The sequence below is a fragment of the Eleutherodactylus coqui genome, chromosome 6, assembly GCF_035609145.1.
Source record: "Eleutherodactylus coqui strain aEleCoq1 chromosome 6, aEleCoq1.hap1, whole genome shotgun sequence".
Taxonomy (NCBI): domain Eukaryota; kingdom Metazoa; phylum Chordata; class Amphibia; order Anura; family Eleutherodactylidae; genus Eleutherodactylus; species Eleutherodactylus coqui.
The window spans coordinates 143,565,856-143,593,738 of record NC_089842.1 but is presented as its reverse complement, the minus strand read 5'-3'; the positions used below and the strand labels follow the sequence as shown (position 1 = coordinate 143,593,738).

The window sequence follows — 27,883 nt, the reverse complement described above, 5'->3', positions numbered from 1 at the left end:
GTTTTTTTTCGAATGATAGTCATTCCATGTAAAAGGGCCCTTACTCTTAAAATAAACTGATAGGTTAATAGACTCTAGTGGATTGTAAGCCTCATTGGGGACAGTAAATGGTGACAATCTGCAGTAATAGCAAATAAAAAACAATTTGACAAAAAGGTGTACTAAGACCTTAGACTCTGTTCACATGACGTTTTCATTACATATTTGACTAATGTATTCACATACCCCCATTCACTCGACAGAGACAAAGGAATGTCCTTTCATCCTCCATTAGGCTATCATGTGTCGGCATACCTTTTAGTACCAAGCAGAAAAGTGTAGTCCCCTGCAAAAAATGCAAATCATGTACAACTTTTTTTTTGTCAATATTGTGACCTATGAACAAAGCATGCTACTGTAAGGCATGCTTGGTATATGTTGGCACCTCGTATTCTGGACATAAAATTTAGATTTCCTTGGTGCATAGATGAAACATAAAGGGAACCCTTGGTGTGAATAGAGCCTTATTCCGATAGTTTTCCCTTAAAACAAATTGATGTCTTCCCCAATGTCTCTCTCCTTACAGTTCTTCCCTTCCCGTTACTCATTAGTTACAAAGAAAGTATGGCACTCCATTAACATCCGGGAAAGTTTAAAAGAAGTTCTCGATTTTTTTTATCCTTCCCAGTAGAAGAACTATCACCACAGGGGGTTATACATTAGTTGGTACATTCAGAGAACACCTGCTTAAAGTAAAAGACTTGATGGATCACAAGCTTTGAAGACTTAATTTTTCAGTTTGTCTGATATATGTTGTGATGTAAGGACTCGGAGGAAGGATTTATCCTCTAGAGCTGATACATTTAATCTCTTCAGTGCTAGATGGGATTGCAGAGAATCGCTCTCTGTTGTATGCTATACTTACTTATGATGAGCGGTTTTAGTCAAGGGGCAAACATCTTAGAGAATCATCAAAGCTAGCCCAAAAGGAGAGAGCATGTCTTACGACTAGTTATCTAAGTAACCAAAGAGCAAATAGGAAAATGGAAGAGGTATGTTATGAATCACTGTTTCAAAGTATTTCAACGGCCATTCTAAAGACTATTTTCACTTTATGATCTTCTAATCATCAATTTCAACTTTTGCCAAATTTATCCATATGGTGGCCCAAGGTCCTTCTCCTATGAAGAAAATACCAATCTTCATTTACTCCTACAAAAGGATTGGACTGAGAATAATACCTGCATGGAGTTTTTCAAGGTCCGCACAGATGATGCCCTTGGTGAGATTTGAAACATGGACCCCAGCATTGCATGGCAGTGCTAACCACTGAACCACCATGCGTCCTCTAATTTCTTCTTCCTCCTCCTCCTCCTCCTTCTTCCTACTCCAGAGAAGAAGGTTGACTACAAGAAGAAATGCAGAGTGAACATAAAACTCTCCATGCAGATATTATCCTTGATCAGATTTGAATCTAGGAACCCAGTGCTGTAAGTCAACAGTGCTAACCACCGAGCCACCCATCATTTTCTTCCTCCTCCCTCCTCCTGCATCTTCCTCTGTATAAAAAGGAGGTGGAGAAGATGATCTTATTTACTTTCTTCTCCTCCGCCTTCTCATTCTCCTTTTTCTCTCATCTGTCTTCTCCTCTTCTGGAGGAGAAGGAAGGAGGAAAAAGGAAAAGGGAAAAAAAAGGAGAAGCAGTTTGATGGCTGAGTGGTTAGTACTGTTTGCAGTATTGGAGTCCTAGATTCAAATTCGATCAAGGACAACATCTGCAACATCTGAAGTTTGTATGTTATCTTGGTGGTTTTACACCTCATCCTACCTTCACAGGAGGAAAAAAAAAAGTATGATGGCTCAGACGTTAGCCATCTTAGAAAGTGTTTACTGCTTGTTGTTGAAGGGTTTTTTATGATTTTACTTCCATTTCAGCAAAAACGAGCAGAAGTGAACTGCCTGAATTGACCAGAATTTCGGTCCTACAAGTTCAATTCAGTCATTTCTACTAGTGGCCCCAGCACGGATCTAAGGCTTTTTTGACAACCTCATAGATTTGACCTTCCCACTAGTGACAATTTCCATTGTTGAAAATTAGTTTTTCATCCTTATTTTAGTAGTGCATCCTCATAGCTGGTGCAGTAAATGCTAACTAGGTAAGGGGTGGGTGATGCCTAGGATGGCACCAATAAGAGGATAGCACTTTTTAAGATTGGTTTGTATCAGCGGATGCATATTTTTTCCTTGGAAAACAAAAGAACTGACGTCTTACTGAAGCAAACTGATCCATAAAAAGGATAGGTAGTTTTTGTTTGATTCAGTTATAAATTTGTTATGATCAGTTTTTAACTAATCAGTTTTTTTGTTTGTTTGATTGAAATGTAGCTCTAATTTACAACTACATATGTAGAGTTTTATTAAATGGACACATTAAACAGAATAGAAGCTGAATAGCCTCCGTTTGTGTCTGTACACAGAGAGTACAGTGTTAAAATAAAAGGAAAGGTCCATTCTGTCCAGTTCCAGTTTTCTTGGATGGAAAAAAAGTCCTGCAAGCCAGTCTTCTTTTTCATAAAAAAAATGGAACCCAGATGAAACTGAAGCAAACGTAAGCAAAATAAGTCCCATTTACATTAATGGGTATTTTACTAGATCCATTTTTTCCCCCTTTAGCTGCTTTTAAGATGAAAGAACTCTAAGTATCAGTGATTGGAGACCATTAATTTTGGTCTCTGATCATTTTAATTCTTTAGATGCTGCAGTCACACATAAAACATTGAAAAGAAAAAAAAACAACAAAACTCTAAACTTAGGCCTAGTGCCCACGGCCGTGACGGGCTCCGCAAGCGGAATTCCGCAGCGGAGTCTGTCACGGCGCCCCCAAACTTACCTCCAGATTCGCCGCCCAGCATCCCACATGACACTCCAGCGCGCATGCGCAGTAGAGCGCATGACGCGCCGGCAGTGTCATGTGATGCGTCCGTCGGTGGTTGGGGAAGCGTTTTCATGCTATCTTCCGCTGTGCTACAGCGGAAGATAGCGTGACGGATGGCTTTCATTGACTGCAATGTATTGACTGCAATACAGAGTTATTTATTGTAAAGGCTAAACTAGATGCATGTAAATATACACTGTTTCCCTATTAGAATTGTTTCACCAAATTACCCCCGAAGGCCCATGTATTACCAGAATATATGCAATAAAAACTCTATAAATCAGATCCAAATAGTTTGGAATCACTGAAAATGCCACACATTTGCCAAAAATGGTTCCAGTGCTGGATGGGCAGGAAGTCCAGGGTTAGTCCTGGAAAATCCTGCACGTAGTCCAAGACCTAAAAATCTTATTATGCTTCCATACCAGAAGGGAGAAGCTATATATTTTTATCATATTAATAATTACCTAGATTTACTTGCCTTTACAGTAAGGCAAATTCTGTAAATCTGGCAATAAACATAGTCTAGCACCTTGTTGGTCCCATCATTATTGGATTACTTGTAATTTACACTAGGATATTAGGCATGCTGTGTAATTTAAGCCTTAGAAACTATAAAATCGATTCACTTTGATATAATGGATATTGTTGGAGACTCACCAGCATATGATAACAGCTGCAACGCAGCTCCAGGTGACACAACAGACCCGATTGCTCTTAGAGTCTTCTTCTTCCTGAGGACTGCAGCAGCAAAATCTGATTAAATACACGCAGATTAAGACAAGGCTGATGGCCAGGCAAAGTCCCGCAATGCCAGCTAAGAAAAGAAGAGCCTAGAGAAAAGAAGAAAATTCAATATTTAGGATTCTGAACCATTGATCTAGAATAACTCATGTTACTATACGTTCTAATATGCTTTATCACCATAGGATGATAGGAGTTTAGTATTGTTAAAGCACTGCTATTACATTCATGTATACCTTTGGAGGACACTGGTGAGAAACTTAGCACCAGATACCAAAAGCTGTTTCAAACATCCCATACATTAAATCTTAACAATCAATGGCCAAGTTTTATACACTTTCATACAGATTTTGTTGCAACTCGTTGCTGATCGGCCTCCCCTGCACCAGACTCTACCCTCTCCAATCCATCCTGAATGCAGCAGCCAGGCTCATGTTCCTGTATAGCGGCTACTCGGACGCCTCTGCCCTGTGCCGGTCACTGCACTGGCTGCCCGTCAAATACAGAATACTTAAACTCACTACCCTAACGCACAAAGCCCTCCACAGCACCGCGCCGCCCTACGTTGTATCCCTCATCTCAATTCACCACTCAGCCCGCACCCTCCGCTCACGAAATCAGACTAAGTACCCCTCTAATTTGAACCTTCGATTCTCGTCACCAAGACTTCTCCAGAGCAGCACCAGTCCTCTGGAACGCACTACCAAAAGCTATTCGGGCAATCACTGACACACTAAACTTTAGGCGTGCTCTAAAAACGCACCTCTTCAGGGAGGCATACTGTATCCCCTAACCAATACCCCTCTTTACTCTGCCTGATAACATGCTCCCTGTCCTGCCGACTGCAGTTCATACTAGCCGTAATCAACCAGCAGCTGCAGTTATACTGATTCAGCCACTATACGGCCTGACCATTGTCTATATGTATAGCATCCCACACTCTCCACCTTGCTATACGGTGCACATCTCCAGCCACTTACCTTCTGTATCACCCCATTACTTGTAGTATGTAAGTTCGTTGGAGTAGGACCCTCACTAATACTGTTTCCATCAATTGATTACTTAATGTAACCATGGTCTTGTTTTATTTCCCCTGTCTTGTAAGCGCTGTGGAATATGTTGGCGCTATATAAATAAAGAATAATAATATTATTATTCTATGCAACAAAAATGCTGGCTGGACAATTTGTGGAGCCAAGCTTTCACTTTCTGGCTCTTGGTAGATGCTGGTGTGTGTGTGTGTCATCCTACTAACTAAAATATATAGATAGCAGGGAGGAAGGGGGGGGGGGGAGACTCCTTAAACATCGCTTGCAAGCTAATAGTAAGTCACTGTTTACTGTGCGTTAGCTACATAAATTATATCTTCACCATTGTACTACAACACGATTTTATGCCTGTGTGTGTTACAGGCTTTTAGAGAGCAGGATCTGCAGTTGTGTGTGTATAGTCTATAGGACACAGCACAGCAACCAGGCTCTTCCTGGCAGTTCTGAGAGGATTGTAGATCAGATGTACACTCTACAAAAGGGGAAAAAATACAGGATACAAGTCACATAATGGTCAGAAATAATGGTGCTCCTAATGGTGCTCCTAATATACACATCGCAGCTTATTCTGAAAAGTCCTCTGAAAAATTAGGAACACTTTAAGGTCTTATTTATACTGCACAAGGCACACTGTAAAATAAGTCCTCAAAAAATAATTAAATTGCTTCCCCCCAGAAAAAAAAGTTAATAAAAGTTATTCAATACTTGATATGTACCCCAAAATGAGTCCTATAAAAACTGCAACTTGTCCTGCAAAACACAAGGTCTCATACGGCTACATTGAATTAAAGATTTAAAAAAGTTATGACTGCTGGAACACAGAGGGGCAGAAAAGAAATGTGCTGGTCCTTAAGGCTAAAATTAGTCACATCACTAAGGGGTTAAAATGAATTTAGGACAGCCAACTTATGCGCCAGCTATATTTACTTGAGACAGTAATTAAAAGTCTACAATTTAAAAAAAAAAGCTACATTTTCAGGAGAGTTTTTCCAATTTTAATGTGACTGGTATGGGATTAAAGGGACCCTCAGCAATCTTAGCACATTTTTTTTACTTATTTAATTCTCATATTAAGGAATTTACCCTTATGTTTTTGACCACATGAGATGTCAAGGCTACACAGAACAGATATTTATGCTGTTAGTATAAAATATATACTGAGCAGTAATTCACAAGTTTATTTTGAAACATGGCAGCCACATAGGTTTAGTTAGGTGCAGTCAGGAAATTCCAAGTTATCGACTCCAATTAGATGAATAAGTTATTAGCTGCAAGGTTATACCGCCCCTCATCTCACAGATTTCCTAGTGAAGATCTCATGTAGTCAGCTGAATGTTTTCTATAGACTAAGCCCGTTCTCGCGCGATTTTCTCAGCTGTGAGAAATTTGTGTATTGCGAGATGCACAAATCTCGCACGAATATGAACCCCATTCTTTTTAACGGGGTCATGCACATGAGCAATTGGCGTGATGCCAGAAACAAATCACGGCACATCCTATCTTTGGCGTGCCGTTGTATTGTCCATTGTTCTCAATGGGGCCGGCGGAAGCATCTCACCACGTGTGTGATGCTAGGTCTCCCCATTGAAAACAATGGGACTCCACGATTCTCCGCCAGGGCTATCAGCAAGACTCCTAACCAGCCATATCTAGCGGTCCTATACATACAGCAAAGACCATACTATTTTAAAGTTTTGTGCATTGCGAGATACACAAAACCTGCACGAAAATAGAAGCCATTACTTGCATTGGGTGTATTTACATGGACAATTTTTCACTATTAGCCATGCTGCAAGACAGAAAAATCACATCAGGCGTGAGTCTTGCATAAGAATACATGCAAGTGTGTGGTGTCCTGCACAATAGAAAGAACATGGATGCGGTGTCCGTATTCTGTGCAATGCGAGTCACATTTGAGGAGCTCAGGCTCAACTATCGGCCATATTGAATGCACCCTCACTGTTACATGGACTGGAAAATGCTAGCATTGTGTATACTAGGGAAGGGGAGCAGATGGATTTACGATGAAGCCACCATATGTCTGGCTGTATTTAGGAAATTAATGAGCACAATTTTTCATCACGTTTTCAAAAACAGGATTTTGATTGAAAATAAGCAAATATTTTACACAAAAGAAAAGAGGAAACAGATTGAATGAGCTACAGCTTCACATACAGTATGCTGCTGAGGAAAAACTGTCAAGAAAAATTTGAGTCATCCCTTGTGTTTAATTGTAGATTAGTTCTAGATAAGCTGCATGGCTACAGAAATATCTAGAATACTTCACAAGTTTTGGAGATGGGAAAAAAGGGAAAGGCATATGTAATATTCCACATCCCGTAGTAAAAGCGATAGGTCGGCCCCAAACCTACTTCCGAATGCTCATTCACTCGCAAATCGGGCATGTAAAGGGACCAACGATCAGCCAACAAATTGATTGTTCAATTTCAGCAACCATAAAAATACTTGCTGATTGGCAATACATCTCTACTAGTGATGAGTGAGCATACTTGCTAAGGGCAATTGCTCGAGCGAGCATTGCCTTTAGCGAGTACCTGCCCGCTCGAGAGAAAAGGTTCAGCTGCCGGCGGTGGGCAGGGAGCGGCGGGGGAGAGCGGGGAGGAACGGAGGGGGGATCTCTCTCTCTCCCCCCCCCCCCCACTTCCCCTGCTCACTGCCGCAACTCACCTGTCACCTGCGCCGACAGCCGAACTTTTTCTCTCGAGCGGGCAGGTACTCGCTAAGGTCAATGCTGCTCGAGCAATTGCCCTTAGGCCTCATGTCCACGGGGAAAATCAGATCCGCTGCAGATTCTACATGTAGAATCTGCAGCGGGTCCCTCCTGCCCCGCGGACATGAGCGCTGAAAATAAGAATTTAAAAGTATTTACCATCCGGCGCGGGCGGAGAAGATCAGCTGTTCCTCACGGCCGGATCTTCATTTTCGGCCGGCGGATGAATTCCTGACGCCGGCGGCACGTCGCCGGCACGTCGCCGACGTGCCGCGCGCATGCGCCGGGCACATCCGCCGAGCCGAAGCAAGGAAGATGCGGCCGTGAGGAACAGCTGACCTTCCCCGCCCGCGCCGGATGGTAAATACTTTAAATTCCTATTTTAGGTCTCCCGCGGATCCGGACGGCTTCCATAGGCTTCAATAGAAGCCCGCGGGAGCCGTCCCCGCGGGAGACCCGCACGAAAATGGAGCATGGTCCGGATTTTTCCATGCTCCATTTTTTTTTAAATCCCTTTTATTGACGATCCGCGGGTATTTATCTACCCGCGGGTGGTCAATGCATCCCTATGGGATGCGGATCCGCATGCGGGAGATCCGCTGCGGATCTTAAATCATATTTTGCCCGTGGACATGAGCCCTTAGCGAGTATGCTCGCTCATCTCTAATCTCTACATGTCAGATGTACACATGGACTATGGAGACAAGCTAAGGTACTAGCGATCAATCGTCTCTATAAGCTAAAAATTAAATGAGCACTGATCGCTTCTGAAGGCAATGAAGTGTGGCATTCTGGGATAGAATGGCACTACTGACAAGCCTGTACAGCATGGAGAGGCAGTGTGTTGTAGAGAAGATAGCTCTATCTTCTTCTATCTATTAACATGATAAGCTCCACCCCTTTTGATGCAAATTAGCACAAAGTGCCTTCTCTTGTGGTCTGATTCAATGGAAATTTAAACAAAAAATTGAAGTGTTGAACATTTTGTTATTTATGTTGTCTTCAGTGCAAATAGTACTCTACATGTGTCCAAATGGGGGTCGCTCAGAAAGCAAGGCAAGTATTTGGTAGTCAACTCGAACTCATGTAGATCTATTGCATTTAGTCTGCTACTAACTACAACATCTAATTAGAGATGTGAGAAAAGTTCAAGACCTGGTTTTTGAGACATTTGCCACATATTGAACATTTCTGAGTACCCATATCTTGATGTGAGAGCTAGGGGCATAACTTTAAGCTCCCGGGCTGTAACAGGGGCCCCAACTATAATGCTTAATTCATAGTACTGGGCTCCTTATATGGAGAAGAGAGGCCTTATGGGCCCCCTAAGGCTCCTGGGCCCGGGTGCAACCACATCCCCTGCATCCTCTATAGTTACGCCCCTGGTGAGAGCATTTAAAAGGGTTGTCCAGTTACAAAATAAATGGTACTTACCAGTCTGCAGCCCCGTGATTCTCCCGGTCTCTGTTGGTAGCTGTAGTCAAGTGACCACTGCCTGACAATCAGAGGGCGCAGCATCACTGCCCATTTTCCTGACATCAGCGCTTACCTCCTGGGCGCTAGGATGCTAGGAGTTATGAAAGGTGACTCTACAGCCCCCGATTGGCAGGCAGTGGTCACCTGACTTCTGCTATCAACAGGGACTGCGAGAATCGCAGCACTGCAATGCAGGATCACCGGGGCTGAGGCCAGGCAAGTACCCTTTTTTTTGTTTTAACCCATTGCCTCTAATTTTAAAGACTTAATTGCTAACTGGACAACCCCTTTAATAGATCGTATCTCTGCCTGTTAGATTCAAGGGAATGGCTCAGAGGATAAGTAATGCTTATTATGTATGATTCAGACTTAACACATTTAATGGGATGCTTGGAGCATTGAGTAAGAACAGACAGTGAGGTCACCCTCTAAATCACCCAAAATAGTCATCATACTTCTAAATTGTAAATAGGGAATGTGTCTGACAACTACAGCATATATAATTGCATTCTGAGGTTGTGTATCACAGCTGTCTGCTGCAAAACTGGGTCAGCATTGTATTGTGGAAGCCATAAGATAATCACTGCACCCAAAGGCTCTCTTTTCATCCAAGAGATGTTTCTTCTAATTATACTACATGCTCCACTTTATAGAAGACACTGCTGCACATCTTCAATTGGAAATGGAATAATATCTAATAGCTATTTGACTGGCAGTTGACACCGGGGCCATATCAATGTCACCTACTGTAGCAGCTGGATCAAGATAATACAACATGCACTTGGCACTATAGTCATCATTGTGGAACTTGACCGTATACAAGCAGAATGTGACTACCCTTTCACATTTTTTTTTTACATTGGGGTGGGTTTGTAGATACTTCACGGTCAATATTAAAGACACGGCAGTTTTAAGGAAGTGGATCTGTTAGGCTATGTTCACACTTGCATTGGACTATTCGGTTTTCCTGTTCTATAGGAGCAGGAAAAGTAAATGCCAGTTGAGGGCTGATCCATTGGACTGATGATGGAAGCAAACTGTTTTTGACAGGACTATTCACTATATAGAATAGTAACAGTGTGCAAAGCTAAGTCTATATATAATGGGGTCTGTTGGGGTTTCGGCATGCCGCCCATCATTTTACCAAATAAAATACTGTAGCATGCTGTGCAGTTTCGTCCATGATTTTGCTAGATCTGGAGCTGTGTCCCTATCTAGGCTGATATGGGCAGCACTGATTGGACAATGTAAGAATGTGCATGGGCATAACCCATTGACAAGGAAAATAGTGACACCCAGTTGTTTATTTATGCATTTTTAGGAGGACTAGCAGAATAACAGCACAATACAGAGTTCTAAGAAAAGTTGCTTAAGAATTATTTCCTGGAAAAACCAAGTATTTAGTGAAAAAAGACAGGAGAACTTACAAGTTGTATTTTAATTCTGCTGAAATAGTACAAACATACATAAGGAAAGCTATGTATATGCAAGGGGCTCCCCTAAAGGGTGTACTGGGCTTCACAATAGAGCACCAAGATGGCCTCTCCAAACAGAACTTCGCATTCTCTCTGGAAACTTTCTAGTAGTGAGATAATATCAGCACTATAAAAGGTTTTGGAACTGCATCACAGGGGAAAGAGTGCAGGAACTGTGTAAGGGAGCAAAAACAGGAGGTGCAACAGTCTGCCGAGGAGCTGCTGCTGCTGGAGAAACAGTCAAGGATGTGAGAGGGTGGCTGCTTAGAAAGAGGAAAGAAGCTACTGTAGCTATTAAGCGACATCAATAAATGGAGACGGCCTTTTGTCAAGAGTCAAAAGAGTCAGTGCTGCATTTGCAACCCAGTGGGACATTTGGATGGTGACAAAGATTCCTGTGAACCTTGGTAGAGGAATGCTTCTGACCCTGGATGCGACGTACTGTAAGTGAGGCCAGCCTCAGAAAAAAATGCTGGGTCTGCACACCCAAGGGGTGAAAACAGGTCTGTTGTGTAAGACTTGGACTGTACTGGTGCTCACAGGTAGGGGCTGAAATAGTGTCACAAGGATCCAAGCCTACAGAATAGAGAAATATCAGTGGGAGTTGAAACACTATGCCTCATGTGGACTGTGTTGCGAATAGCAAAATGTTAATCCCTTAAAAGTATGGACTGTGTGATTTATATTTCTGTTTAAGAGGACTGATCTCTTTACAATATTATTGATTCGGTTATCCACATTACTGTTCTTCCATATTGTGCATAGACTATTATTGATCCTACAATTTAGTTAGCCATAGTTATCAGGAAAATCTACAATAAAAGTTAACTGCTTGGTACTACCACATTACTCGTTTTCATTCCTTTGTTTGTAAATAAATACACTATTGATTATTTTTGTAACTTCTCCTGCATCATCTTCCGAATCTGTGTTATAATACCACTAGTGATGAACGAGCATACTCGCTAAGAGCAATTGCTCGAGCGAGCATTGCCCTTAGCAAGTACCTGCCTGCTCGAGAGACAAGGTTCGGGTGCCGGCGGGCAGGGAGCTGCGGGGGAGAGCGGGGAGGAACGAAGGGGAGATCTCTCTCTCCCTCTATCCCCCCCGATCTCCCCTGCTGACTGCCGCAACTCACTGCTCCCCCGCGCTGGCACTCGAACCTTGTCTCTTGGGTGGGCAGGTACTCGCTAAGGGCAATGCTCGCTCATCTCTAGATACCACCTCTCCACGACATATTATATTAATAGTTATAACTGTAATCTTATATGACTATACTTGGCATTCACTTGTGAATATCCTGACATCTTACAGTATACCTACAGGCACAACATCATCATCTCAAAATTTAGTAGAATACATCATGCAATCTTTGAACGGACTTCTCATGAAGAAATACTACTATGTAATGGGACACATAGTAATTAACTGAATCATGTAGCCTAAGGAAATGGAAAGGAAACATTCTGTAAGAAAGTTGTTCTCAAGCAGAACTGGTCTTATGTTGAATAGTGCAGTGGTACTCCCCATTGTTGACACTACCATATCGTAAACTGTCCTGTCATGTATAGATAACCATATGGCACCTAATTATAATCGCAAAATATAGTTTCGTAAATGACAATGCTGTACATTTTAGCCACCACCATACACTGCAAAAATAACATACTGCCTAAGTAGAAGTGACACATAATGTCAAAAGTGAATCGGACCATCCAGTGCACAAATAATGCCAACGTACAGTGATCAAATGCATAAAGTAATCTAATAACAGTGCTGTATCTACATAACAATGCTATGCAAGTAGTACTTTACATACATGAGTGACCTCAGGTGACAGGCCATCTGTGTTGTGGCATCTGTAGGAGAGGATGATGTACCGTGTGACCACGCAGGTTGTACGCCTCCAAGGCCAACTATGGTCTCAAGAGTAGTCCCAGAGGATTCAAGAAATTTGAGCAAGATTTTTCAGAATTTAGCCAATTTCTTGACAAACACAGATAGAACCTCTCTCTAGATAGTAACATTTCTAACTTTTATTATCTATCTAGAATTCCTCTTTAATTCATGCCAATAGATGAAGGTAGGTTCACGTTCCCTCACAACACCAATCAAAACATTTAGGACAACGTGAAGGGAAGGATCAGGTTTAGGATCCTGATTGATGCAATCCCTGAAAAAGGATCATTTCAATAAATGCTTTATGGTCTGCAGAGTACCTTCTACTGCAATAATAATAAAGGTAAAGTCCCCTGGTGCAAGCACCAAGTTGTGACCGACTCCTAGGGTGACGTCACATTGTGACGTTTTCTTGGCAGACTGTTTTTGTGGGGTGGTTTGTTATTGCCTTCCCCAGTTATCTTTACCCCCAGCTGGGCACTCATTTTACCGACCTCGGAAGGATGGAAGGCTGAGTCAACCTTGAGCCGGCTACCTGAAACACACGGGGATTGAAGTGCAACTAGAGATGAGCGAACATACTCGATTTGGGTGTTTTTGCACTTGAGCACCTCCTTTTCCGAGTAACTGACTACTCGGACAAAAAGATTCGGGGGGCGCCGGGGGGTGGCGTAGTGGAACAGGGGGGGGAGGGCTCTCTCTCCCCCCCCCCCCCCCCACTCCCCTCTGCAACCCCCCGCGCACCCCCCAAATCTTTTTGTCCGAGTGGTCAGTTACTCGGAAAATCGGTGCTCGAGTGCAAAAACACCCAAAAGAGTATGTTCGCTCATCTCTAAGTGCAACCTTCAACTCGTGAGCAAGAGCTTAGCACTGCATTTTGCTGCCTTAACACTCTGCGAAATACGACGCTCTACATAAATGATAATCACCTTTATATAGCACATACATATTCTGCAACACCTTAGATTATTTGGGGGGGGGGGTAAGGAAATGGGGGTTCTGATCCCCAATGAGGGGATCATCATTTTTTAAATCACCTATTAGCATATTTTAGAGTGGGGGAGGAAACCAACAAAAACACTGGGTGAACATACAAACTGCATGCAGATATTGCCCTTTGGACCCCAGCACTGTAAGGCAACAATGCTAACCACTGAGCCACCATACTGCCGATGCATTACTTAATAGTAGTACTAGTAATCGTAATATTAGCGGTAGTAGTAGTATTGGAGTAACAGACATGTCAAAAATAAATTTAGTAAATAGGGGTTTGATGTGACTTGTGTATGACTACAAATGAGATGCAGTACTCAATCATGCTGTATAATTCCATATTCATATCTCTAAATGCAGAACAATTCAAAATGTGGTAATCCATCTGGTTCTCAGACTGTCAATCTGCTATTTGATTTAACTCTACCCCAAAAGATTAATTAGAGTAAAGGGTAGCCATCAGCATATGACAACTATAACAGAGGACTGGCAATCAGCTGAGTTTTGAATTCCACTTTTAGACAAAGTGAGCAGCTATTAACAATAAACAGAGAGTAATTACTGAAATCATATGTAAAACTAAGTGAGCAAAAGCTTTTGGCTGCATTATGGCCACAGCAGAGCCGCACGGCAGTCATGGAGCTGATGCTGCGGGAGACCTTACCCTAGCACTTGGCAAAGCTAGGACTTCAAAACTTGGAAAAGACAGTTACAAAACTACTAAATTATTTACAGTGAGGTTCTGGTCTTGGAGCCAACTATCCAAAAATATTGGCCAGTTATATAGTTTAAAAGAAACCTGTTATCTATAAGCACCATGAACTAAATCATGGAGCGTATAGTTTAGGGGACATGAATCTTTTCATACGCGCTCACTGTTTTTTGAAAAGAGTCAAGCTTTCTTTTTGCGCACGTGGACTTCACTAGGGGATACCACAGGAACGGGGGACTGGGCACGTATGAATAGAACTTAACTATAAGCACCACAGGTTTATGATGCTTAGACCGATTTCACATGGCTATGAAAATCGCGCAAGATTTGTGCAATGCAAAATGCACAGATCTCACATGAATATGAACCTCATTCTTTTGAATAGGGTCCTACACATGAGCGATTTTTTTTCCTGCATCACGGTGCAGGAAAAAACGCGGCATGTTCTATCTTTGGGCGTTCCCATGGAATGCACCACCCATTTTTTTCAATGGGGTCGGAAAACACATCAGACGACGTGAGATGCGAGGTTTCCCATTGAAAATGGGAAACACTTGCCAATCCTCCGGTGCGGCTGAAAACTGTGCCGGAAGATCTCAACTGTACTGAAGTGATGGGAGGCGTTCACGGGGACATCACATGTGCTGGAGCGCGATATCATGCTCAGCCGTGTGAAACTAGCCTTATGATTGATGACAGGCTCCCTTTAATATAATGTTATTAGAATTGCCCCTTTAGTTGGGACTATGACTCTACAGGGCAGATTGCTTCCAAAGGTAATCAGAAAAATGACTGTTGGAATGTGATTGGTTTCTTTAGGAATCTCCCCAACTTTCCCTCTAAAGTAGTTTGGATAAATGTCTATTACACTGACTCCGTTAATCAGACATTTATACAAAAAAAATAGTTTAAAGGGACAGTTCAAAGTCCCATGAGCGCTCTTTCATAGACTTTTATAGACTTCCACAGACTTGTATAGGAGAGCATAAGACTCTAAAGAGTCAGATTTTTGTGCTCCGCACCAATTTAAGAAGGGGGGCACCGCTGGATCACAGAAGCGAGTATAAAGAATACTTCAATACCCTGTCATGTCTGCCAGCAGCACCATAACCTAGTTTATGGTGCTGTGGGGACAACGCAAGTTCCCTTGAAGTTGTTAATATTTGTCCATATTAATACACTTATATGTTTGATAGCTCCAATACCAGATATAGCCAATAGACAAGAGGCAATGAAGAAAGACTTCGACAGCATCCAGGGTGCAAATTGATATCCAAAGTTTTATTCCCCCATCACAGAAAAACAGGTAACGTTTCGGCCATGTTGGCCTTTGTCAAGCCAATAGACAAGAGGGGTGCTGTTCCTGGGATTAAAAAATAAGGCCTCATGTCCACGGCTAAAATAAAATTTAAAATCCGCAGCGTGATCCGCGCCCCATAGGGATGCATTGGACACCCGCAGGTAGTTAAATACCTGCGGATGTCATTTTCCCCAGAGGCGCGGATTGCTTCTGCGGGAAAACACCAGCAGCATGCTCCATTTTAGTGCGGGTCTCCCGCAGGCTTCTATTGAAGCCTATGGAAGCCGTCCAGATCCGTGGCACACCTGCAGCTGAATTCCTGCTCTCTGGCGCGGGAGCGTGGGAGAGCAGGAGTTAAAAAAAAACAAAACAATAGAGTGCACGGCGCATGCACGGGCCGAAGAAAGAAGATCCGGACGCGATGGAGGGGAGATCTGCAGCGTCCTGACAGGTGAGTAATTCTTCTTTTAGGCCTCATGTCCGCGGGAAAGGAGGGACCCGCTGCGGGATTCTGCATAAAGAATCCACGGCGGGCCTGATTTTCCCCGTGGACATGAGGCCTAAAACAGAGCTATGTTCACCCCTGAGTTACCACTGAAATCATATGTGAGCAGAAGCTTTTGGCTGCATTGTAGCTGCATCACAGCTGTACGGCAGCCATGAAGCCAATGCTGCAAGAGACCTTACCCTAGCACTTGGCAAATAGTTAACTTCAAAACTTGGAAAAGACAGAAACAAAACTACTAAATTATTTACAGTGAGGTTCTTGTCTTGGAGCCAACTATCCAAAAATATTGGCCAGTTCTATGCTTAAAAAAAAAAAAAACCTGTTAGCTATAAGCACTAGAGATGAGCGAGCATGCTTGGTAAGGGCAGTTATTTCAGAGAGCAACTCTATTTTTAAATAACTGCATGCTCGTCGGAGAAAATTCGGGGGGGGGGGGGGGGGTGGAGGGGGAGAGAGATCTCTCTCACTCTCCCCCCTGCTCCACCCCGCCGCCCCCCACGTCTACCCCGAATTTTCACGAGTATAACAACGTGACAAACTTGCCCGTGTGAACGCACCCGACACACTTCCGTTTTTTTAATGTTGAGGTTTTTTTAACGCGATTGTTCATGGCACTTTCAAATGTTAAAAACGCATCGCACAAAAATCGCAGAGCACAAACTTGCAATGTGTTTTTAACATTAGAAAGTCCCATTGACATTCGCGTTAAAAACCTCAAGTGTGTAGGAGCCCTTAGACAACAATGGCACTCAAATTGGCCTTTGCTGTTATAGCCCATCTGTACTCAGAAACAAGTAGTTGCGCATTACATGTTACTTGGAGCACCAGCGTTGTATTCAGTTGCAGTTTACTTAATTATCGTATTAGAATGATTCTTGACATCCTCCTCTGACCGCTTTCGCTCACTAGTCATTTACATCCAAATTATCCCATTTTGCTGGATGTTTCTCCTCAATCATTCCCAGCATACTCCCAACACTGCTGCACAAGAAAACCCCACAAGACTGGCAGTCTTTGAAAACCTGGCCCGGCTTCTCTAGCACTGATGACCATGCCTCGTTCAAAGTCATTCAGATTGCTTGATTTTTCAATTCTAATGTGGATTCACACTAAGGCCTCATTTACACAAGCATTGCGATTTTATGCCGGCCGCATGACAAAAAAAATCGCTACTAAATCTCGTGTTTTCGCACCCAGTGCGGTGTGAATACGCCGCAGCCCGGAATTCCTTTGGCTGGCATAAATGCTCAGCATGGCTTCTATTATTTAACTAGAGCCATCTGACATGTTTTAGCAGTGCTAGCCAGTGCTAAACTCCCTACCCCTCCCTTCGCCAGCAGCTCCCGTAGAAGTCTATAGAAGCCGCTAGCTGATCGAAGGTGAAAGATAGGGCAAAACCTATCTTTTCAGGCCGCGTCAAAACATCGGCGAGCATATTTGGCCACCGATATTCTACTTTCACCGGCCAGACATTTTTACGCGGTTAATAATCGCACATATGAATGAATGCATTGGAATTCAGTGCCTCACATGGTCGCGGTCATGGGACAATGACTCTACAGCACCACCTATTGGAAGGATGCATTCCTGCAAGTCAGTGTCAGTCCTTTTAACAAGCCTTGTAACAATGACTAATAATTATTAGGCTTGTATCTGATGTTTCTGACACTTCTGCTGTTCCGCTGTCAGTGTGAAAGCTCACAGACACATCTAAGATGCTATCTCGGCTGTGATATGTATACATTATGTTCCGTGTCTGTCAGGCTGGTTACCATTACAGGGGCAGAGCAGGAAGGATAGCTAAAAGGTACTTCACACGGGGCAATTATCGCCCAAATTTTCACTGGAAATAGTGATTTTGGGTGATAATCGTCCCATGTGCGTTCGGCCTCCAACAAGGCACTGAGTGAGAAAATCGCTCATCTGTCAGAGTCTCTTGGCTTTTAGCAAAACTAAAAAAAGAAGGACCAGCAGGTCGTGTAAACAGGAGCTGCTCAATAACTGAGCGACATCTGTCTGCTGTGAACGGAGACGGGCGGCTGGAACGATCCCAGCCCGATTCACCTCCATTCACTTGCACAACTATCACTTCCGCACCGGTTAGATAGTTGGGCAGTAGCTCGTGGGGCAGCTGCCGAGCACCTAACCGTCCCGTGAAAAAGGGACTTTTAGATAGGTATTGAGTGCTCTGTCTTGACGCAATGCATCCTCCTGCTGGAGTAGGACGGGTTTGGTACTTATTTATTGACAGCAGACATTTTCATTCCCCACATCTGAGAGGTTAGAAATGATTGAAAACCTTTAGGGATCTCTTTATAGTTTCTATGTGTATTGGGTTTGCTTCCCTATTTTCTTTTTAATGTCCCAGACAACCCCTTTAAGCTTGCTATGTAGATGATTTTTCATAGGACAACTCTTAAATGCTATGCTAGAGTAAATGAAATCAACCATTGCACCCATACCACTTTGAAGTCCAGCAGGACTGTGGACATAAAGGGCTGGATTAAGGGTGATTCTCTAGGACCTCAACACAAGAGAAAGAAACATGTATTTCATCTCTCTATTCATATCATCACCTTTTCTTGGATGGATAGGACCACAAAATAGCCATTAAGTAGAGTATGTGGTAGGTAGGTCCTCATGGTGGTGGTGAACCCAGGGTACATGACCCATGTGCCCTCCATATAATTTGTCCCTGTTCACGTACCAAGTTCAGAATTTCGAATCAGTAGCTGACGAAGAATAGGTTTAGTGCCAGATCCTTTCAACCTTCCAAGACCCATAAAAAGTAAACTCCATCTAATACCCTACTTCTATGTTAAGTGCACATAAGTAATAAAAAGAATTTTGGCACATAATAGAAGGGAACTGTTGGAACAGAATGCTGAATACAATTGCCATGTCACAGTTAATGTCCCTTTTAAAAAATATAATTTAATTAAGCCATGCCACTCAGCATTATGTATGTATTGTAGATTTGTTAATTTTCCTGCCCTTCTGTCTTGGGTCATTATGGCTTTGTAGCTCTAATTATGCCATGCTATTAAATGGTAACAAGGTCAGATATAGTTTGATAGTGACAGATTGTGCTGCCATTTTGCCTTTAACCGTTTCTCACGAACATGAATTCCCACAAGAAACAAGCTGTCTACATTATCCTTCTTTTGAAGCCAATATTAGACCTACTACTGAAATTATAAGGCTGCCATACACTTGCTGAATGAATTGTGCACATTCACTGTAAGATTTCCGAGTAACTCTATTACCATGATAAAGGCCAAGGGTTACGGAGAACAAAGTTGTGATCAAGCTCTTGATGTGACAAAAGATGAAGACAAAAACATAAAGAATAGAGATATTAGTCTTAGCTTAAAAGTAATGTGGGTCTTAGGGGATCTTGGGAAGGTCCAGATGTCATATGTCAATGAATTAACCATAGTTTATAGAAATATAGAGGAAACAAAATACTATCTATCTAGATCTAATAGGACTTCAAAGTTCATGAGAAAATGGAAAGTCCGGGGGGTAACGTTGTAGGTCATTACTCTAAATGGGCCTTTCAACTCTGCATTATTTAGGCTTCCATGTCTGAAAAAAGAAGGCTATTGAATCCATGATGGCTAACATTTACTGAAAAATAGTGCCATATTTATAAGCATATTACACAATTTTCTCTTCAAATATTGATAGTACTGACAGCCTATTTTCTTTTCAATATTATGGCATCAATTTTAATCCCCATGTATTTGCAGACATGTATGGCCATGGAATATAAAAGATATTAGCATTGCTACAAAGATCCTAATGATAAATGCAATAGTGTGTCTGATCTCCATGTATTCGAAAGTTGGACACTCGGGAAGGCAGATAGAAGGAAAATTGGTGCTTTTGAACTATGGTGCTGTAGAAGAATGCTGTGTATTCCATTGTCCGCAATGGTCACCAACAAGATGGTCCTAGAGCGTATCAACACAAGAATATCGCTAGAAGGCAAAATCACCAAACAGTGGCTCTCATACTTTGGATATATCATATGAGCCAATTCTTTGGAAACAACATTGATGCTTGCTACAGTTAGTTGGTCACAAAGAAGAGGACGCCAAAGAACACGCTGGCTGGACACAATCAAGGCTGATACAAACATGCACATGGAAGAACTGAAGGAAGCAGTCAAGGATAGGAAAACCTGGAGAACGAGGATCTATAAAGTGACAGAAAATAGGCCTCGACTATAATCATCATGGCTGTCTAGGCGTCTAGTCTTACAAAATCCCACCTTTGGTGTTTGACTGTTGATATGTCCGTGTTTAACAAATTGGATGGTAAGACACGCACTTGGCTATGTGGGTGCAGAGTCTGCATGGAGGCATTCAAAAACTTGCAGTTCTGTATGAATACTTTGTCTGCTGCAATATAATGCTTCTATATGGCACTGTATTATGAAGATTTTCCCTGCTAGTAACCATGCTTTTGTAATATAGTGCTGTGTTTGTAATACAGTATGAAATGGTTTTTGTCTGCGAAGCTCACATGAAGTACAGTAGGACCAAAAAATTTCTATAGGTGCCTTGTTACTGCACTGTACCATTAGGGGATTGTATAAAGTCATAATACAATCATCTACATGAATCCTAAGGAACATTATTATGAAGCATATTGCATAGTAGTTATTGTCTTTAACCCCTTAATGACATGGCCTATTTTAGCGTTGAGGACCAAACGATTTTTGGTATTTTTTCATCTCCATTTTTCAAAAGCCATAACTTTTTATTTTTCCGTCGACGTGGCCGTATAAGGGCTTGTTTTTTGCGTGGTGAACTGTAGTTTTTATTGGTACCATTTTTGAGTACACAGACTACATTGTAAAACTTTGATTATTTTCATGATGATCGTAGGGAGAGAAAACGCATCAATTCTGCCATAGATTTTTTATTTATTTTTTTAAACGTTAATTATGCAGAATAAATGACACACTACATTTTTTCTGTGGGTCGGTACGGTTACAACGATACCAAAATTCTTATTTTTTTTTAGATTTTTCCACAATAAAAACCCTTTTTTTTGGAAATTATTATTTTTTTCTAAATCGCTGCATTCAAAGTCCTATAACTTTTTTATTTTTCCATGGATGGAGGTTTGCGAGATGAGCTGTAGTTTTTATTGGTACCATTTTGGGGTACATATGTTTTTTTTAATCACTTTTATTGCGTTTTTTGGGAGACAGATGCTAAGAATTTTTATTTTTTTAATGCTAATGTGAGAAAAAGCATAAAAAAAGGCTTTAACTCTTTGTTTTACATTTTTATTTTTTGTACTTTTTTTTTTACACCATTTGTGCCCCTCTAAGGGACTTACACTGCAGCACTAATGACTTCACTCCTGCCATGCCTTATCGCTTATTATATTGATCTTAGGCAATGGCAATACAGGACGCCGGTATCTGGGGTCCTGTTGCCATAGCAACCAGCCGGGCTCTCGCGATGTTATCGCGAGAGCTGTCTGAAGTCACAGAGGGAGCATACTCCCTCTGTAAACCCTTTCCCTGCCGCGATCTTCTTAGATTGCGGCAGGGAAGGGGTTAACAGCAGGTGGGCACATCTCCGATGCCCCCCACTGTCGCAGCGGGAGGCCGGCTACTAGTGACAGACAACTCCCGCTGCGGGATAGCGCGAGATCTGCTATGATCTTGCGCTATCCCTATGACGTAAGGGTACGTCATTTTGCGGGAAGTACCCCGCTCCCATGATGTACCCTTACGTCATGGGGAGGGAAGGGGTTAAAAGGAACTATAAATCAAACTATATGGCTAAGGGTCCTTTTAAATGAGCAAAATTCTTGGCCTGATGTAGCAAGCACCGATTGACACACATATTGATGGACACTCATTTTCTTTCACACAGGTTAAAAATCAGATTATAGGGACAAAATAAAAATCATAATTATGATCATTCTTCCCCATAGCCCGGCTGTGTATCGCCGTGTTCACACAGGGACATTGATTGGCGAGCACTGTTATGTTAGTTGAAACTGATCAAGCAGCCTACCAACAAGCATTCATTCGCTTGTCAGCTGATCATTGGTCCATTCACATTGCCCAATTGTTAGTTTGGAGGAACGATTGGGCCCAATGTTCAGTCCATGCAAAAGGACCTTTAGCTTTCAATAGTGTTGCTCGTCTTGATCAGCTAGGAAATAAAATCAACTTTTGCCAAATTGAATCAGGTAAGTCCGACCTCATTTTTGTCAAAAATCTAATCGTATAATGCCTGCTACAGAAGTCAGCAGGCAGCCAATCATCAGCCAAGGCGCCTTGATGATGTCCCAAAATGTGTCCTCCATCTTGCATATGGGCAGCAGTGTCATTAGACGCGTGCATCACATGACCTAGTCATATAACACACATGCATAGTATAACCAGTGGCCTTTTTTCAGTTGAGCACAGCACAAAGAAACTGCAACACATTTCTATTAGAGATGAGCGAACGTGCTCGTATAGGACAATTACTCGATCGAGCATCGCTTTTTTCGAGTAACTGTGCCTACTCAAACGAAATGATTCAGGTGGCGCCGGGGGGGGGGGGGGGGGGTGGCAGGGTGGAGCGGGGGGGGGGGGGGCGGTTAGCAGGGGGGAGCTCTCTCTCTTCCCCCCCACTCTCCTCCGCAACCCCCAGCGTCCCCCGAATCTTTTTGCCCGATTAGACAGTTACTCGAAAAAAGCCATGCTCGATCGAGTAATTGCTCTAAATGAGCACGTTCACTCATCTCTAATTTCTATGCCTATATAACATGTGGTCATTAGCAGACATGGTATGGAGGTCAGTCATTTGATGCCTGTGGAATGGCTGTAGATCAAAGTCACATTTGCCATTTTAGCCTGCCTTTAGTAAGTGACCAAAATGGTCAGTTGTGATGTGCCTCATGTTGCTGTCACAGGAGGAGGTGGAGGAATGTATACTAATCTGCTGTCTGGCAAGTTGGAGATTTCTCAATCCCACAGGGAGAGTGTATTTGGTCATCTTCTCCAACACATTATTCCACCTATGGAAGACATATAGAGGAGGTAGAGCAGGAGGAGGAGGAGGAAGAGGAAGAGGAGGGGAATAATATAGGTCCAGAGGCAGGGATGGGGACTACATAACATTTCTTCCATCCATCACGAACCCCAGCTATTCTATGTAGATGGCGGAACCAACTGGAGGACAGTCTTAGGCAATTTGAGGCATATGAGTGCTTTTATGCTGCAATGCTTGCAGAAGGACCGTTGCATTGCCTGCCTCAAAACATCAGTTTGTTACTGGGTGGCCGCCATCCTTGATCCCCACTGCAAGGACAAAAGGACAAATCTCATTCTGGCAGTGGAGAAGCACCTCAGAATGCATCAGAGCACTATTAAGCAGCAGAGCATTTCCCAGCTGTGGAATGCATCTGTAATGGATTGCAGCTTAGTAGCTCATCGTGGACGACCAGGAAGCCACTGCAGTAGCATCACCACAGGTGACTGGGAAAGTCTAATAGAGGTTTGTCATAGTTTTTTCAGCGCATTGCAGCCTGCAGCAAAAGCACGGGGTAAGACTCACAGTCACAGGCAGTACTTATCCAGGATAGTCCAAGAGTATATCAGCTCCCACGTGGATGTACTCAGACATGGCGTTGGCCACTTTGACTTCTGAGTGTCTAAGCTGGATGAGTGGCCAGAGCTTGCTCAACATGCTTTAAAAGGTGCTTGCCTGCCCCACAGCCAGTGTGATGTCAGAAATGGTATACAACGCATCTGGGGGTGTGATAACGGACAGACGCATTCGCCTGTCCACAGACAATGTGGATTGCCTGATGTTTATAAAAATGAATCAGGCATGGATTTCTGCACCCCCGTGGCAGATTCCACTGATTGGTTAGCATGCAGGCAATATTTACTCACATGACTGAGGATAGATTCATATCAAAGAGCACACTGTGTCCCCAAGGTGCTGTTGCCAGTGGTGCTGTTGCTCTCCTTGTCCTGCCTTCACCATGTTTTCTCCTTCTCCCAAAACAAAAATTTTCTAAAGCACTAGAAAGAGCTGTAGCTCTACACCTGTTCCTTGGAGAAGGTCTGTGATTGGCTGTTTTGCTCACCTGGTAGAATTTGTCCTTTGCAAACTTTATGACATTGCTTTTAAAACAAGCAGCAGACCTACTGCCTCCCTTGGTGTAATTTTGGGTAACTCTACTGGTTATTCCTTGGAGGAGGAGGAGGCCCACGCTTAAGTGTTCTGTTCGCCTGGCAAAATTTGTCATTGTAAAATTGATGACATTGCTTATAAAACAAGCACCACAGCTGCTTTCTTCCTTGATGCAACAATAGGGCAATAACCTCACTGCATGCTCAGAACCCATCAAATGTATATGTCTAATTATCTCTACCCATTCTCCAAAATCAATATATACAGAACTAAAGCAGAATACTACATAGCTAATTTATACTTGCATTAAATGTTACCATCTTCAGACTGTATAAATCATAAGTAAAGCTAAACTATTCCCATCCTTAGCCCACCTGTAGAATTGTACAAAAAGATACTGTTGGTACCCTGCCTTGTTATCAAAATCCTTTGATACCGCTTGAATATTTCCAAAGAAGAATAAATTCCATTTTGCCAGTATACTAACAGGGTCCTGATTGGTCTAAGTATGGTCAATCCATGTATGATTGACCCTCATAAAGACACTTGGTCAGATTTTTCAACAGAAATATCCAAAAGTCCAGACTAGGGCCCCTGGACACCAATTAATACCACCATTCATTCACCAGCTTCAACCTTTTAAAAATTATTTTTTCAGAACTTTAATCCCCTTGAACTCCTTAAGGCCTATTTAGAGGGGCCTTAACGATTCTTGACACTCGTCCCTGCACATACTAGCTCCCGTGCTGCTGCACAGGAGCTAGTATCGCTGGCTCACAGTGGGGCGGTTGGAGGAGATTTCACTCCTCGCTCTCCCCTGCCCCTTTCCATTGACTTAACATAGCGGCTGTTCAATACTGAACAGCTGCTATTTACACTGAACGATCAGCGATCAGCTGATCGTTCATCATTTATGCTTGCTTTGTATGTGAGCCACCTATACCAGCTCCCATGCAACAGCATAGGAGGGAGGACATGAGGGAATGAGTGTCAGGCATCGTTTGCCTGTATAGATGAGCGAACGTACTCGGTAAGGCCGATTTCGCAATCGAGCACCGCGATTTTCGAGTACTTCACTACTCGGGTGAAAAGTACTCGGGGGCGCTGTGGGGTGTGGCGTGGTGGAGCGGGGGGTAGCAGCGCGGAACAGGTGGGAGCTCTCTCTCTCCCTCTCCCCCCCCACTCCCCTCTGCAACCCCCCGCTCAACCACAGCGCCCCTGAGTACTTTTCACCCGAGTAGTGAAGTACTCGAAAATCGCGGTGCTCGATTGCGAAATCGGCCTTACCGAGTACGTTCGCTCATCTCTATTTGCCTGACATTCTTCCCATCCAAATGGACCTTTAGTTGGAGACCACCTCTTGGGACCCTTTCTATGAGCTAGATAAGAGAAACACTCACACAGAGTTGATTTTATTCAAACTGCACCTAGATCATTTTTAAATGGCCAAGTTGCAATACTAGATTTACTGCTGAAGGACTGATGTATGACTCGCTGCTAGGATTTTCTGAAGCCAGATCTGCAGCAAACAGGCCGACTTATATTAAAGAAGTGGCTTTTTTGATTAAAAAATCCCTTCAACAGTGCATTAAGGTGGAAATGAAGAGACAATTATGAAGCTTTTACATCATTTCTAGAATTGTATGTGCTTTCTAGTTACTTTATCATATACAGATAGCACATTTGCAGAGAAACTCTTTTGAAATCCGTCGACAACCTTGAAAACAGAACATGATAACTCCTGCTTCAGCATTTGTTATAACAATTGTGAAAAACAAATCATACAAACTAACAAAAAAGCGAGGAACAATTGAAGAAATGAAACTAATATTAGAATATAAAAGACTTTTGTGACAACATTATCAAGGATTTTACGTGACGATTTAATTATACATCTTTATAAAGTACTTTATGAAAACAATAGACAGGATTCGGTTTTTGAGTCTACCGCTTGAGTGAAAAGTAAGCAAAATGTTCAGTTTATAACTACAGTTATAATCAACATGGTAGTATACAAGATGGCAGCCAGTTAGAGTGATATACATCATAGATACATCCATTGGTCTCAATCCTATGAGTAATAATAATATTAACAGACCTATGAGTAATAATAATATTAACTTAAGGGTAAGGGTTGTGGACACGGTCATATAACAGCTCTGTAACATAGTATGTAAGGCTGTCCCTTCCCCTGATGATGTTGCATATCAATGAAACATGTCGGGGGACATTGTGTTTGAACCCCGCATATTTAAACATGACGGAGAACTGGTAGACCGTAATATTCATTACGGTTAGAGTTAGTGTGGTGATCTGGACCTCATCCCCTCTAATATGTATTTCTATCTATAGAAACTCTACATATTAAGTTCCCTCACAATATACCTGTAGTGTGGGCTTTAAACAGGACTTTATGTAAAGACAAACTTATCCCTCCTTTCCAGTTTCTACGTCCCCTTTCTGAACAAATGATAACCTTGTAAGTTAATTGCTCAGTCATAGCTTTCATCAAACCATGTCTCAGTTATTCCCACTATGTCATACTTTTCCTCACACATTATTAATTCCATTTTGTCAACTTGATTGGTCAGAAAAAAATTGCATCGCTTTCAATGAAGAATACATTTCTAATATAACACCATACAGAGGCATCATAGACTGTAGTATAGAGGCATATTGACTCCATGTGCCCCCACTGAAGCTCCAGGTACGTCACTGGCTATGTCCAGACTTAAGATTCCCTTTGTATATTAAAATATACAAAACTCTACCTTTATAGCAGAGCTTAAGCATATGAAGCAATGTTTGGCACAGAATTTATATATTGGGAGCCATGGTGACTCAGTAGTTGGCACTACTGCCTTATCTCATCACGGCCAGGGGTTCTTGTTCAAGGAGTGCCAACTCTACATGCATTTTAACAGTCTTCCCTCCATGATTCAAAAACTACTGGATATTGACAGTATTGGGTTTATGTGCCTGAGATAAGAAAATAAGATTGTGAGCTTTGCTAAGGATGGGCACTGATGGAAGTGCAATCCATGTAAAGCTCTATGTCCTTACTAAACGAATGACAGATAATAGGTAAATAATAGCAGTAGCAATCTTTTCATCTGTGGGTAATGCCAGAAGAGCTGGATACAGCAGAACAGCTAGACAGACAATTGGCATGTGAAAAGGAAAAGAGCCTCTCAGACAGCAGGAATCTGACATGGGGTGAGGGGGGAAGAATAGAAGAGAAAGTGAGAGACAGACTCCAAGTGTGGGAAACTAGGTGGGGGGAGTTAAAAACACACTCAAAACAAACATCACCAGGGGCGCAGAATAAGAATCAGTCTGGGGGTGTGCGGCAAGGGGGGAGCAGGCCCGGCGGTGGGAAGAGATGCACACAATATGAGAGATGAATAAAGAAATCATGGGCAGATGTGCAGACTGCAGTTCCCAGGGATCGTGCTAATTGTATTATGTACAGGTTTAAATGACTGCTAGGACGTGGTTATACACAGGCACATGCAGACGTCTGATTCACTAGCAAAACGATACCCTGAAAACCAGGGTAGGGATGCACACAGATTTTATTATATGGAGTCCATTGTACTTATCCAGATTTCCAGACAGAATTCTCTCCATAAACATATGGCATGAAGGCTGTGAGTATAACGTGATCTGAGGACAGAGGCGTAACTTGAAGCTTCTGGGCCCCAATGCAAAACCTGGAACGGGGCCCCCAACTATAATGCTTTATTCATAGTACTGGGCTTCCTATATGGAGAAGAGAGGCCTTATGGGCCCCACAAGGCTCCTGGGCCCGGGTGCAACCGCATCCCCTATAGTTACGCCCCTGTCTGAGGAATAGTACACTGAAAACTTGAGTAAGATCACCTACAGAAATATGTATTAGAGAATTGCTCTAATAATAT

At 42.6% G+C, this 27,883-nt stretch overlaps 1 protein-coding gene across 2 annotated transcripts in view; it reads right to left on the bottom strand.

Moving 5' to 3' along the window:
* Positions 1–27,883, bottom strand: part of TTYH1 (tweety family member 1) — a 162,414-nt gene that overhangs the window by 98,431 nt on the left and 36,100 nt on the right. For both annotated transcript variants that reach the window (XM_066607789.1, XM_066607790.1), the window contains exon 2: positions 3,575–3,747. In XM_066607789.1, the coding sequence (XP_066463886.1) occupies positions 3,575–3,747 (173 nt within the window). The remainder of the gene's footprint in view (positions 1–3,574; positions 3,748–27,883) is intronic.